This window comes from Blennius ocellaris (assembly GCF_963422515.1).
Source record: "Blennius ocellaris genome assembly, chromosome: 17".
Lineage (NCBI taxonomy): Eukaryota > Metazoa > Chordata > Actinopteri > Blenniiformes > Blenniidae > Blennius > Blennius ocellaris.
Window position 1 is genome coordinate 1,288,471 of NC_137666.1, and position 13,995 is coordinate 1,302,465.

At 42.1% G+C, this 13,995-nt stretch overlaps 2 protein-coding genes across 2 annotated transcripts in view; both read right to left on the minus strand.

Moving 5' to 3' along the window:
- Positions 1 to 1,220: 1,220 nt before the first annotated feature.
- cox16 (cytochrome c oxidase assembly factor COX16) lies at positions 1,221 to 5,879 on the minus strand. Its single transcript, XM_080513052.1, has 4 exons — positions 5,736 to 5,879; positions 4,981 to 5,058; positions 3,290 to 3,358; positions 1,221 to 1,502 (listed from the first exon to the last, which is right to left on the minus strand). The coding sequence occupies exons 1-4, from the start codon at positions 5,793 to 5,795 to the stop codon at positions 1,389 to 1,391; spliced, it is 321 nt and encodes a 106-aa protein (XP_080369178.1). The 5' UTR covers positions 5,796 to 5,879; the 3' UTR covers positions 1,221 to 1,388.
- A 937-nt stretch (positions 5,880 to 6,816) lies between these two features.
- Positions 6,817 to 13,995, minus strand: part of actn1 (actinin, alpha 1) — a 58,455-nt gene continuing 51,276 nt past the window's right edge. The window contains exons 14-20 of the mRNA XM_080512577.1: positions 13,515 to 13,649; positions 13,245 to 13,424; positions 12,280 to 12,426; positions 10,677 to 10,757; positions 9,762 to 9,827; positions 8,423 to 8,581; positions 6,817 to 7,483 (exon numbers count right to left, since the gene is read on the minus strand). Of these exons, the coding sequence (XP_080368703.1) occupies positions 7,325 to 7,483; positions 8,423 to 8,581; positions 9,762 to 9,827; positions 10,677 to 10,757; positions 12,280 to 12,426; positions 13,245 to 13,424; positions 13,515 to 13,649 (927 nt within the window). The 3' untranslated portion in view covers positions 6,817 to 7,324. The remainder of the gene's footprint in view (positions 7,484 to 8,422; positions 8,582 to 9,761; positions 9,828 to 10,676; positions 10,758 to 12,279; positions 12,427 to 13,244; positions 13,425 to 13,514; positions 13,650 to 13,995) is intronic.

Here is a 13,995-nt window from a genome sequence, read left to right on the forward strand (position 1 = left end):
GTGTAAGATCTTGAGAACAAAACTCCTATTGTACAATTTTCCAGTATATTTAAATCCAACTTGGATTTTCTTCCATTTCAATACTGGCTCACAGGAGCTACATTCAGAATCTGCTGTGTCTGGGGTGAGCTGGACTGGCCCCGCCCACACGCGCCCATCTATGGGAAGAGGTAGGAAGCACTTCCTGTCGTGGTGCCATGTGCCAGAGCAGAGAGAGGGGACACACTTGCTTCACTTCTGGAGGTGGATTATTACTGCTGGAAGTGAATTTTGGACAATATGAGCGTTTTAATAAAATCCCGATAAAAAAAAAAAACACTTCTTAAAAGTACTTTTCTGTACATTAAAAAAAAAAAAACTCAGACTTCCGTGACCCCAAGTATTCAAGTACAAACATCAATTCGAGCTTTAATTATCAATGAAGTTTGAAGCAAAGTCGGCTTTCATATTACCGTATATTCCAGACTATACGTGCAATTTTTTTAATTTAATTTTTTGCGTTTGGCTGGTCATGTTTTATTAGTATATTATCATACATTGGCGCAGTTACACCACTAAAAAGGAAATATAAATACGTACAACCCACCCGTGTGACTTCTAGTCCAGAGAATACGGTAGCCGTGAGCCTCGTTGCCCCGGAAACTCGTCTCACTCAAGCCGCACGTAGAGTTAAAGTCTAGATTTACAGTTTCATGTTGTCTATTTCCTATATCGGTAAAACCTTCCGAGGAAATAAAAAAAAAAATGGCCGGACAGCAGCTGGTTCCGAAGCTCTGCTCTAAATATCAGTGGTCATAATGTTGTGGCTGATGGAGGCTGACGGAGGCTCGGAGCAGCAGAGAAAAAAAACAACAAAAAAACCCCCACAAAAGACTCAAAAATCATGAACATAAAAATGTGATTACAGGAAATGTTCCTCATTTCACACACGCCATCACTTACACTCATGTTTTTTGTTTTTGCGACCCCCCCACCCCCCCACCCCCACCTCCACCCAAAAAAAAAAAAAAAACCCACAGTGCGACAGCATTTCCATTAGAACCATAATAAATCCACGGCGATGCAAAGTAATAACTGTCAGAGAAACGGATTACCGTCGGGCGCCGTGAAGCCCGAGGAAAGGTTTCGCTCTTATTTATTCTCCCGGCTGCTAAATCAAGTCGGCGCCGTCTGTAAACACGGAAAACAAAAAAAAAAACTAAATGAAGGGAACGGGAACATTTGGGATCGACGGTAATAATTTATTTAGACAATCACACACTGATATATATAGACTGTACATTTCTCAGGGACTCTGATCTGCCCCCTAGTGGTGCTTTTTATGATTTACGTCTCTGGATCAGAAATTTTATATTAAAAAAACAAAACAAAACAAAAAAAAGTCTCTCTCAGTCCTTCTTGTCCAGACTGCGACGCTGCTCGTCCTGATATTCCTTGGAATCCTCCCAAGGCCGAGGCCCGCGGATGTTCCTCCACTCGTCCAGATTTACCTCCTTCAGCTTCTGAAAGGCAGAAAAACAAAAACAAAAAAACTAAAAGTTAAAGATCGTGACGCTCTTTCATATCAAAACGCAGCAGGAGGATCAGAAGACGACATTTCGGTCGAGCAAACGTGTGTTTTAAACCTTTAAACTGCTGCAACGCCGCAAAAGTTAATACATTTCCCATTTTCTACGTGGAAAAAAAATCGTCCAACCGTCTTTAAAAAAAACAAAAAAAACTTTGTTTAAATACACTGATTGACATTTTTTCCATATTCTGCATGAATCCAGATGTTTTACATGAGAAATAATTTTTTTTTAAAGCAAAGTGGAGAAAAACCATGAAAAAATACAAAAATCAGAGGATTTGACCATTTTTCTGCTTTGAAGTTCTTGTTATTAATAATAAAATACACAAACCGGCTTATTTTCCACTGTGTAAATGATGTTATTTTATATTTCGTGGTCGTTCAGGCGACATTCATTCAATCAAATACTTCTCTTGTTTGTCGTTGAGCTTCTGGCAGTTTCTACACCCACATAAATGTAATTTGAATTTTTGTTGATGGTGTTTTTGCCATAAACGTCTCATACTGGTTGTTTATATGCAGCCAGAGATTTCATTTTCCAGTCAAGCCTCTTCGCTTGTTTAAATCCTCCAGTTAGAAGGAACCAGAAACACTCTTTTACCTTGAAGCATCAACTTTTCCATGTCATTTCCTGGGAAGAAACTCTGGAACCATTTTTTCTTCTTTTAATGATTATTTTCTTCACAAAATGTAAAGTTTACATCTTCCCGTTGACGTCTTTCCTCTCCTGCACAGTTTGATTTCTTGTAATTCTGTATTCTATCCTCATTTCATGCAAATAAAAGGAAAAAAAAGGAGGAAGTTTGCAGATCGACTGGCGTCCAAACTGGTGAATATCTAACAACTCGGACAATATTCACATTGACACGTCTGGAAATGAAGCAATGTGGAACAAAACATCCCCCAAAAAGTTTCACATTTGAAAGATTAAAAAAAAACTGAATCCTAAAGAAAGCAAACGTGAGGTGCAGTTCACCTCCCTCACCACTAGGAGGCGCCTCCATGTTTGCAATATTTCTAAGATACCAACATGTTAAATTTGTTAAGTATTGAAATAAACCAAATTATTTTTTTTTTTTAGCTGGTTTGATCTCGCCGCAGTAAAAATGTCAAATAATTAAATAAAGACACATCAAACCGTTTTCTTGAGAAAAACCTCAGCGTTTCTCTCCACTAATGTATTTATAACAAACTTTTCTCAGATTAAAACAAATTCCAAAGTTCTTAAAGCTCGTCACTTCATCTATAGAACACTTTTTATACAGTTTAGTCAAATTCAAAGGATTGATAAAACAAGGAAAGATCAGAAACTGAAAAACCACCGAAAAAAAAAAAATATTTTTTTAAATAAAGTATGAAAAAAGTCCTAAAAATCTCATGATTAAAAAAAGCAGCTTTAAATCAAGAGATGATTGTTGAGAAAAGCCCAGTTCAACAGTTAAACGTTAATTTATCATGATGTCCACCAACCTACTGAAGGTTTAAACATTTTCCTGGTGATTAAAGTCACTTTTGTTCATTAAATCAATTAAAAACATTTTGCTCCAGAAGCGCTGCAGCAGATTAAATGTCTAATAACACTTCTTTCTACTTTCTATTAATAAAGAACCCGTTTTCTCCTGGAAGATTTCAGATTTTTCTCACCGTCCGAAATAAAATCACATGAATCCTGAAAACGTTTCAGTCAGAAAGAACAGAATCAGTTTCACTCGTCCTCACCTGGTATTCTTCCTCCAACATGACCGACTGCTTCTTCAGGTCCACTCTGGCCTCCAGAGACGGGTCGAGCTAGAGAGAGAGAGAGAGACAGAGAGAGAGAGTGACAGAGAGAGAGAGAGAGTGACAGAGAGACAGACAGACAGACAGAGAGAGAGACAGACAGAGACAGTGAGAGACAGAGAGTGACAGACAGAGTGACACAGAGGGACACAGAGACAGACAGAGAGAGAGACACAGAGACAGACAGAGAGAGAGACACAGAGACAGACAGAGAGAGAGACAGAGAGAGAGACAGAGAGAGAGACAGAGACAGAGAGAGAGAGAGGCAGAGAGAGAGAGAGACAGACAGACAGACAGACAGAGACAGAGACAGAGAGAGACAGTGACAGACAGAGAGAGAGAGTGACAGACAGAGTGACACAGAGACAGACAGAGAGAGAGACAGAGACAGAGAGACAGACAGACAGACAGAGAGTGACAGAGAGAGTGACAGAGAGAGTGACAGAGAGAGTGACAGAGAGAGTGACAGAGAGAGAGAGAGACAGACAGACAGACAGAGACAGAGACAGAGAGAGACAGTGACAGACAGAGAGAGAGAGTGACAGACAGAGTGACACAGAGACAGACAGAGAGACAGACAGAGACAGAGAGACAGACAGACAGAGAGTGACAGAGAGAGTGACAGAGAGAGAGAGAGACAGACAGACAGACAGACAGACAGAGAGAGTGACAGAGAGAGTGACAGAGAGAGTGACAGAGAGAGAGAGAGACAGACAGACAGAGAGACAGACAGACAGAGAGTGACAGAGAGAGTGACAGAGAGAGAGAGAGTGACAGAGAGAGAGAGAGTGACAGAGAGAGCGAGAGAGAGAGCATCAGTTTACATGTACCTTGCAGCTCCACCACTTCACACAGAATTCAGTGAAACCGATTCGCTCCAGAACCAGAACCAGAACCAGAACCAGAACCCACTTCTTCCCCCGGCCGGAGCTCGACGATTCAAATTGATTTGGCCCGAGAATAGAAATGAATCTCATTTTGAATCATTACTTTTAATGAGTCCTAATAATTCACGGCTCTTTTCCTCCCCGGCGTGACGGATGAAGCCCAGAGTTCTGCCATCCATCGTATAATTAGGTGCTACATTACTAGTCGGATTATATTGAATTACCAAGACTTCACATTTTAAATTCTATTTCCTTATTTTTTTTAAAAACCAACCCAAACATTTCACTAATTACGTGGTGGAATTATTTCCTCTAAATAAGCAATATCTCACTGAAAGATACTGATCATTACTATAATCTGTGAATCAAACTACCAATTATCAACTCAACCAGTAATAATATCTGAATTGCAAGTTTTTCCTTCGTTTTAGTGCAAAGAGACACGAGTACATTTCAGAAAGGTAAATACTGATGAGGACAAATTAGTTAATTCTATAAAAAAGACTGAAACGTCTCATTTATTTAAAATCTTTGGTGCAGTTCGCCTCTTCCACCAGCAGGAGGCGCGCCTGCTCACCGGCTGCTGATTCACATCTAATAGAACCTTTTTTTTTTTTTTTTTTTTTTTTACAATATTAGTCATATATTAGTCAACACTGGTGCAAATATATATGCACCAGTGTTGAAAAGTAAACCTTTGGTTAATAAATTAAAACACTTGACTATAGAAATATTAATTCAAACCTTTCTTTTGACTTTCTGGACATCATATCGAATTTGTGTGAATTCTCGCAAGCCGAAGGAGCCTGCGACGATCAGCAGCTGGAAGAAAACACACAATAACAGTTAATAATAATTAGCATTGTGGATATTCGTGTTAAAACTGCGCAGAAAATGACATTATACAACTCTAGAATTAGGATTTTTGCATTTACAGATAACTGAAGTCGGCTTTTACACAGTGACGTTCACAAGGTTGAGAGGGATTGAACATATTTCTATGAATCTTTTCAGGAAAGCAAATTTAGAACGCTTTTCATAATAAAAGAAATTGTGATTCTCTCCTTCGGTAAAGATAAATCAAGTATATTTCCCAAAAGTGTGTTGCCATCAAGTTAAACCTTCACTAACAACTTATTATATATATGATTGCAAATATGACGTATGAAGATGTAAAAATATGGCTTAATTTAAACGTTATAAGTTAATTCCATCTTTTAGATCAACTAAATAGTTAAAACTTCCCATCATCAAACTGCAATGATCACACAAAATACCAAGTTTAAATCCGTTTAAACTCAACTGTGTTTATAAACAAGGTCTAAATATCGACAAATGAAACAATGATACATGATGACCGAGTGAATAAATGACTGTTACATCAACACGTTTGTCATAAATTCGTAAAATAACCACATTAGTAATGTTTTCATAGCTGTTAGCATGTTAGCAAACGTTGGCTAATACATCGAGAAAAACGTTCCTTTAAAGTTACTTACGAGCATCGGAACTCCATATTTCACTGTCTTGTTTCTCTGCAGCGACTTTAACGTGAACATGACTCGTTCCTTCAGCTATAAATCCATTTTTAGCGACAAGAAAGTGAAAAGAAGCAGTCCGGTCACAGCAGGACACGACTCCTGTCCGGGTCCGACGCGCTGAACGGTCCGGGTAGATCAGCGGCAACGAATGTCGGTTCCGGGTGTTCCTCCCGGGAAATACTTTAATAACGGTGTTTGGAAATTAAGGAAAAGCTCATCAAAAATAAAAAATAAAATGTTAAAAGTGAGGTCGCTGAAATTGCACCCGCACTTTATTTTGTTTTAATGTAACGGAGAAGGAACAACCCGCCGTTCCCCCTCTTATGTTTAAATAATTTAGATGGAGCAAACAGAATAATTTTAGAATTAGAATTTTAGAACATTAAATATATGCTTTCAGTTATTGGATTAAAAAGCTCTTAATGCCTTGTCAGGATTTACATTGTATGGACTGTCCTACCATCATATCAGCTTGAAGGTTCCAGCAGCTCCTCGCGTGGTTTCACTCATGTTTCCACTTGATTTTAATTAGATGAGCGCATGCGCATTGTGGACCTGATCGAGGAGAATTTGATCGCAATTATTCAATATCTTAAATTTTGTCATATATAACACAATATGATATAATATAATATAATATAATATAATGAAATATAACAAAATAAAATATAATATAATAAAATATAATCTCATAAAATATATCGTATATCCTTCTCGCTGTGTCTCAAATTAATCTAAATTTTTCCTGCCTCCAACTAGAACATAACAAGGCGAGTCTCTCCACACAGCCTGTGTGTTATCGGGTGTTAAAGTCAATAAAGAAATCATTTTTTTCTGAATTGTTTCTGATGTGATTTGGCTCAATATTATTTCAATGAAGAAATCGCCAGTTTACACCCGAGTTTGCCCCGTTTCCTTATTAGTGAAGTAAACACACACATTTTTAAGACATGAACTAAAACTGTAAACGTAAACGCACCACAAACAGGAGGAGTCTTGATCCCCGCAGAAAACAGAGAACTGGAAGAGGAAGTATATCAATTTTTCTTTATTACAATTTTCGTCTCTTAATTTCAATCGGGTGAAGAAAAATACCTTTCTTTTCTTTCTTTTTTTTTTTTGTTCAGTATAATAAAATATGTTTACTTTATTCATTTTTATGAAGAAAAACAATGACAACAAGAAAAAAAAATAAACAGAAAACAAACTTTTTTGTTTTTTCTCTCTCTCCCTCTTTGTAAACCTGGAGAGCTGCTGCGTGGCGTGGGAAGCGAATACAGACAGTGGGGGGGCGGGGGGGGGGGGGGGGTGGAGAGACGGAACAGGAAGTGGGGAGGGAAACGCACAGGGGGACAGGTAATGACAGAAAAAGAAAAAAAATACAGATAAGGCCAGAGACGTACAAAAAAAAACAAAAAATTGCGTCGTCGACGTGGAGGACGTGGCGGTGATCAGGGGTGGGGGTGGTGGGTGGGGGTGGAGGTTGTGGTGGGGTATGAGGGTGGAGGGGGGGGGGGTGTCCCGGGTCAGGACGCCCGACAGAGAGTTCAGAGGTCGCTCTCGCCGTACAGAGCGGTGGAGAAGGACATGTAGTCCAGGGCCCCGGGAACGCCGTCCGGCCCGGTGTACGGCGCCATGCGGGCGATGCAGTACTCCGCCTGGTCCGGGGGGAGCTCCCGACGGAGCTCGTCCGCCAGGATGTAGTTCTGCAGAGGACCAGGGGCACGGAGAGACAGAGAGACATTGTCAACACTGAGACGGGCGATCTGCCTCGATTTTACTTTTTCTCTCAATTCTGTAAAATTGTAAAAGGACATAAGACGAAAAATTGGAATTGGTCCCACATTTTTATCCTGTAACTTCATTTAGCACCCAAAACTAAGATAAATATGATTTTTCACACTTTTCTTGTTTTATTCTTTATCATTTAAGTTTATAATTAATGGAAAATAAACTATATGATGAGCTTTTTTGTTTTACATTTCATGTTAGTGTGAGAGCCTCAAATAACTGTAATTAATAATGATCATTTTATTAATAAGTGTAGAAAAAAATCTTAATTTATTTTAAATTGTTTGAGACATAATATTGTGAGTGTCTATGTGTTCTTAATGCAAACTTTTTTTAAAAGAATTTATTTATTTTTCATACATTTTATTTTATAATTTTTTTCATGAAATTTTATTTTAAATTTTTGTAATAAAAATGTTTTTTTTAGATCTAATTTCTTTTCCAATAATTTTCTTACAATAAAAAAAATCACAAAATGATGTATTGGTTTACCTCTAAGTGAGCATACTAAAAATGGTGCAAATAAAATATTGGTAAAAAGTGAGTTAAACATTTTTTTTAAATATGAATATATAATTTTTTTTCAATCACTTTTTTACAAAAAAAAAATCACAATGTTGCAAATAAAATATTGTTAAAAGTGAGTATTTTTACTGGTAAATTTTTGTTAAAAAGTATGAAAAAGTGAATTATTTTACATAAAAGCGACTTCATGTGCATTTTGATAGTACATTTAACATTTTCTGCTTTTATTTCCTCTATTTCTACGTCATGTACAACAGTCCATGTGTCCAGTGGAGTTTTTGTTTTTGGTTTTTTTGGAAGTTTGGTGACTTGACGACTCGGTTCCACACCTTGTCCCCTGCCAGGACCTTGAAGGAGGCCATGACCTGGTCGGCGGTGTCGGTGTCGGCCGTCTCGCGGGACATGAAGTCGATGAAGGCCTGGAAGGTGACGACGCCCATCCTGTTGGGATCCACGATGCTCATGATGCGGGAAAACTCGTTTTCACCCTGACGGGGGCAGAAACCGGGAGTCAAAGACCCGCCGAGACCCGGAGGCACGTCACAGGAATCAAAAACCAAGTGAATGTGGAGTCCGGTAACGTAATAATGAAGTGAAAGTCCTAGTGAAATGAAAATTCGACCTCCAAAACACTCTGGTGTCGCTTCTAAGGACATTTTTTATGCTAACTGGCCGAAGGGTAAAATGTTAAAACACGGTAATCTGCGAGAAAATAGCCGATAAACGGCGCTATTTCCTCTGCTGGGCGGAGCTTCTGACAATAATAGAGTGACATCACGAGTTGTGCACACGCCCAAGTTGTGTTTACATTATGGAGGATCATAGTTTTGACCACGAAGAGGCTGAATTTAACCAGATTTCATCATCATGGTCATTTCAAACCCAGTGATTGATGAAGAAGACACAGAAGGTGGTTCTGCCATCGGTGACCCCGTCTGGAACATGTTTGAGGAAGCAGAAGACGCTTCGTCCTCCATTCGTCCTCGTCTCCTCGCCTCAGCAGCCGCCAGTTTTCACCTTTGAGGCTTTGAGGCTCCTGACTTTTGGCAGAACGACCGGCTTCCTGGATCACGTCGAAGCGCTTTTACCACTGCGGAATCACCGAAGATGAGTCCAGGTATTACTTGATCGTCTACTAGCCGCCTGAGCTAGCGGCTCCCGCTAGCCGCTAACCACGCAAGCTAGCTGCTCCCGCTGCCCGTGCTCCTTTTCTCCTCTATCGGTCTCTTCCAGGCTCAATCTTTCATCAAGGCTCATAAAACGCCGACTATAACTTCAAAACACTGTAAAAACTTGGATATTTAAGAGGAAACAAGCCGATATAAACACAACAGATGGAGATCTGCACAACTCGTGACGTCACACATAGGCTCCGCCCACAATGGCCCACGAAAAAGGATTCCCCCGACTTCGTCGGCTGGAGATTCAAAATTCAAATAACTTTGTTATGCGACAACAGTGGTGGGGCAGAGCCGGAGGAACCTTAGAAGTAGAACCCCAACTATCGTTTTTTAGCAAAGTAGTGTGTTACATTTCACTGGGACTTTAAAACGGGGAAAAGCGTTTCTTTACGATGTGAGGAAAATCTACTCGTTACCGTTGGCGACTGCTTTAGTCTAAACGACACACAAACGCGAGGTCATGCTGGAGGAGAGCTCACGGCTTTACCAGGTTGTAACCCATGGAGATAAGGCAGGTTTTGAAGTCTTCCGCATCCATCATCCCTGTTCTCTTCTACGAGGTCGGCGAAGGACAAACGGGAGGAGGAGGAGGAGGAGGAGGAGGAGGAGGAGGAGGAGGAGGAGGAGGAGGAGGAGGAGCAGAGGAAGTCACGAGAAGAAGTCGAATAAAGGAGGAAAATCCACAACGGAAGAAGAAGAAGAGGAAGAGGAGGAGGAGGAGGAAGAAGAAGAAGAGGAAGAGGAAGAGGAGGAGGAAGAAGAGGAAGAAGAGGAGGAGGAGGAAGAGGAGGAGGAGGAGAAGGAAGAGGAGAAGTAAGAGGAGGAGGAAGAGGAGGAGGAGGAGAAGGAAGAGGAGAAGGAAGAGGAGGAGGAAGAGGAGGAGGAAGAAGAAGAGAAGGAAGAGGAGGAGGAAGAGGAGGAGGAGGAGAAGGAAGAGGAGAAGGAAGAGGAGGAGGAAGAAGAGGAGGGGAGGAGGAGGAGGAAGAAGAAGAGAAGGAAGAGGAGGAGAAAGAAAAAGAGAAGGAAGAGGAGGAGGAGGAGGAAGAAGAAGATAAGGAAGAGGAGTAGGACGAGGAGGGGGAGGAAGAAGAAGAGGAAGAGGAGGAGGAGGAGGAGGAGAAGGAGAAGGAGGAAGAAGGAGGAGGAAGAGGAGGAGAAAGAGGAAAAGGAAGTCACAAAAAGAAGTGTAAAGAGTCGAATTAAGGAGGAAAATCCACAACGGCGTTGCGAAGGTGAGGACAATCACAGAGATTGGGAAGCGTAAAGGAGAGACGAGGGCAGGAGGAGGAGAAGAAAAAGTGCAGAAGGAAGGAAGGAAGAAGGAAAACAACAAAAAAAAAGACAACAGAAGAAGAAACGTGTTAAACGTCGCTCCGCCTCGGCGCGGCTGCGTTGGGAGTACCTGCGCATCGTTGGCGATATCGAAGCCCAGACTGATCAGGCAGGCCTTGAACTCCTCCGCGCCCAGAGTGCCCGAGTGGTCCTGGGGTGTGGGGGGGGGGTGGAGGAGGTGGAGGAGGTGGAGGGGTGTAGAGGCAGGCCAGGCCATGCAGCAACACATACAGTGGAGGGGGGTGGAGGGGTGTGGAAGGAGGGCAGGTGGTGTTGGTGATGAGGAGAAAGTGGTGGTGGAGGTGCACCATGCACGGGGTGGGGGTGGGGGTGGTGGGGGGGTGGGGGGGTGGAGGGGGGGGTGGTGTCAGGAGACGGCCATGCATGAGAGAGACAGAGAACACAGTGCATATTGATTAGGACCCGGTCGCTGGGTGAGGCCATTCATTCCTTCATTCAGAGGGTTAATGTGCAGTGTGGCAGGCAGACTGTGGGGGGGTGGTGGGGTTGTGGGGGGGGTGGAGGTGGGGGGGGGGGGGGTCTCGTGGTGGTGGTGGGGTTTGTTCATATCGTCGATGGCACATGTACTCAACAACACAGTGTATAACAACACATTCAAACATGTTCACTTTCATTTAACCCCCAATATGGACGACCCCCACCCCCCCCGCATCTCCACCCCCTCCCCTCCCCTCCACCCTTTATTCTAAAAAAATATTATAAAAGAAATGAAGTGTTGCATCAGAAGACAGTTTTTCCTCATGAAGTTAGTTTCCCATTGGGAGAAACACCCGTAATGACCTTAAACGTCACCTTATGAACGAATGAGAAACCAACTTCAACAGTAATTAGTCATCTTACTGTGGTGAACTGAGATGTTATTGAAATTGTTATTTTTTTTTCTTTAAAACATCTATTTATTGACATTTATCCCAATTAAATGTCGATTCTGCAATAAATATTTAATGGAAATTTAATTTATCTGCGGTCAATTAATCTGCATCATCCATGGATCCTGTTTCTTCCTTTTTTCTTTCCTTGAATTCAATTTATCTTTACCATCATGTTCAAATATTGAAAATTAAAACACAAGAATGTCACGTATTTCTCACTAAATCTAAACATGAACTTCATCATTCTTTTCATATAAAAACGTTCACATAAGGACTTTTTATCACAGTTTCCTTAATAAATCACATTTTATGAGTTTTTTTTCCACAATTTAAACTAATAAAGCAGAATTGTCTCTCTGGGGAGAAAATCCCACCAGTCAATATGTTTAATTACAGTTAATAACCTATATTTACATGTTTAACTGCATTTAGACGTGTAGGATGAAGAAAAGACAAACTCATGTGATGAACTTTGATGAACTTAAACTCTTAAAACTATTTAGTAAGTTAATTAACACAGTTTATTATTTTACATGCGTGGATTACACACACACACACACACACAGACACACACACACACACACACACACACACACTCACTCACCTCGGCTCCTTTCGCTTTTTCTGCATCAGTTTCTACTAGACACAAGTTGCAGGGATGTAAAATCCACTGTGACGTCACATGGACCTGCACAGACCCCGCCCCCCCGGCCACCAGGCCCCGCCCCCCGCCCACAGCCACCAGGCCCCGCCCCCTCCCTCCCCACGGCAGGTACTGACCCTGTCGAAGTGGTTGAAGGAGGCGCGGAACTCGTTGAGCTGCTCCTGGCTGATTCCCTTGGCGTCCCGCGTCAGGATCTGGTTCTCGATCTCGTTGATGGTTCTGGCGATGGTGGTGAGCAGCTGCTCCCAGCCCACCCGGATGTGCTGCAAGGGGGCGGAGCCACACGGCGTGAGAGAGACAAACCTCGTGGTTCAACACGTGAATTTTAATAAACCAGGATCAATCTAATCAGTCAGGACTGTCCTGTATAGGTTTAATTCTGCCCGTCTTATTCATATTTTAACTTCTATTCTATTTATTCTAAGTTGAACAACTACAAAGAACATCCATCTATCTGTCAACCATTTCTTGAAATCCATATCTTCTATTTCCTTCATTCCAGCTTCACACGTATAAATATTTCATCTTGGGCTGTTCAGCGTTCAACACAGATTTCAGGCATTTCAAAGACGAAAAAAAAAAAAAAAATTGCATAAATAAAATATATCTATAGTTTTAAATTGACAAGTCAATTAAAATAAATGAATGCAGGGTTGATTCTTTTTTTTAAATTGTTGATGATAAAAAGCCTTAAACTAACATTCTCACTCAACTGAAGTTTTTAAACTTTAACAAACTACTCAAGCGGGAGTAAATATTGTTGTTTTTTTTAATTTATGGGAACTATTATGGGGACTGTCTGAAATTACGTCAATTTTTTTTAACGCTGGAGCCAAAAATCAAAAATTATCAGTGTTAGAAACATCATAATAGACGATTTCCTGGTAGATTTATCACAATCAAACCGTCTGTCGCTTGTGAAAATTATTATTCGACGCAGAATATTTGTTAATGCTGAAGAGCTAACGGGCGCTCTTGTTTGGGACTACTTCCAGCGGCGGACTAATACGCATCCTGTTCTTTAAGCGGCTGGAGGTTCCGGGGTGAGGCGGGGTGAGGCAGGGTGAGGCGAGGCAGTTACCTCCATGGTGTAGTTGGTGTGCTTGTTGTCGAAGATGAGCGCCTCCTGGATGAGCTGGTGGTCGCCCTCCAGCTGGTCGATCTTTGGCTTGTAGTTGACGATGCTCTTCTCGTACTGGCGGAGGTGCGTCAGCTGGTCCTCCAGCGTGCCGTGCATCTCGATGGAGATGCGGCCGATCTCCTGCGGACGGACGGACGGACGGACGGTGGGTAATTCAGACAGACTGGGGGTGGGGGGGTTTTGGGGGGGGGGGGGGGGGGGGGGACTGACCTCCATCTTGGTCTGGATCCACGGCCCGATGACGTTGGCCTGGTTGGCGAATTGTCTGCGCAGACGCTCGTTGTTCTGCTGCCGGGCGTGTTCCTCGATCAGAGCCTGGTCACGCTGAGGAACCAGCTGCCGGACCTGCAGCGAGGAAGAGGAAGAGGAGGAGGAAGAAGAAGAAGAGGAAGAAGAAGAGGAGGAGGAGGAGGAGGAAGAGGAAGAGGAAGAGGAAGAGGAAGAGGAAGAGGAAGAGGAGGAGGAGGAAGAGGAAGAGGAGGAGGAAGAAGAGGAGGAGGAAGAGGAGGAAGAAGAAGAAGAAGAGGAGGAAGAAGAAAAAGGAGGAAGAGGAGGAAGAGGAAGAAGAAGAAGGAGGAAGAGGAGGAGGAAGAAGAAGAAGGAAGAGGAGGAGGAAGAAGAAGAAGAAGAGGAGGAGGAGGAGGAGGAGGAGGAGGAGGAGGAGGAGGAGGAGGAGGAGGAGGAGGAGGAG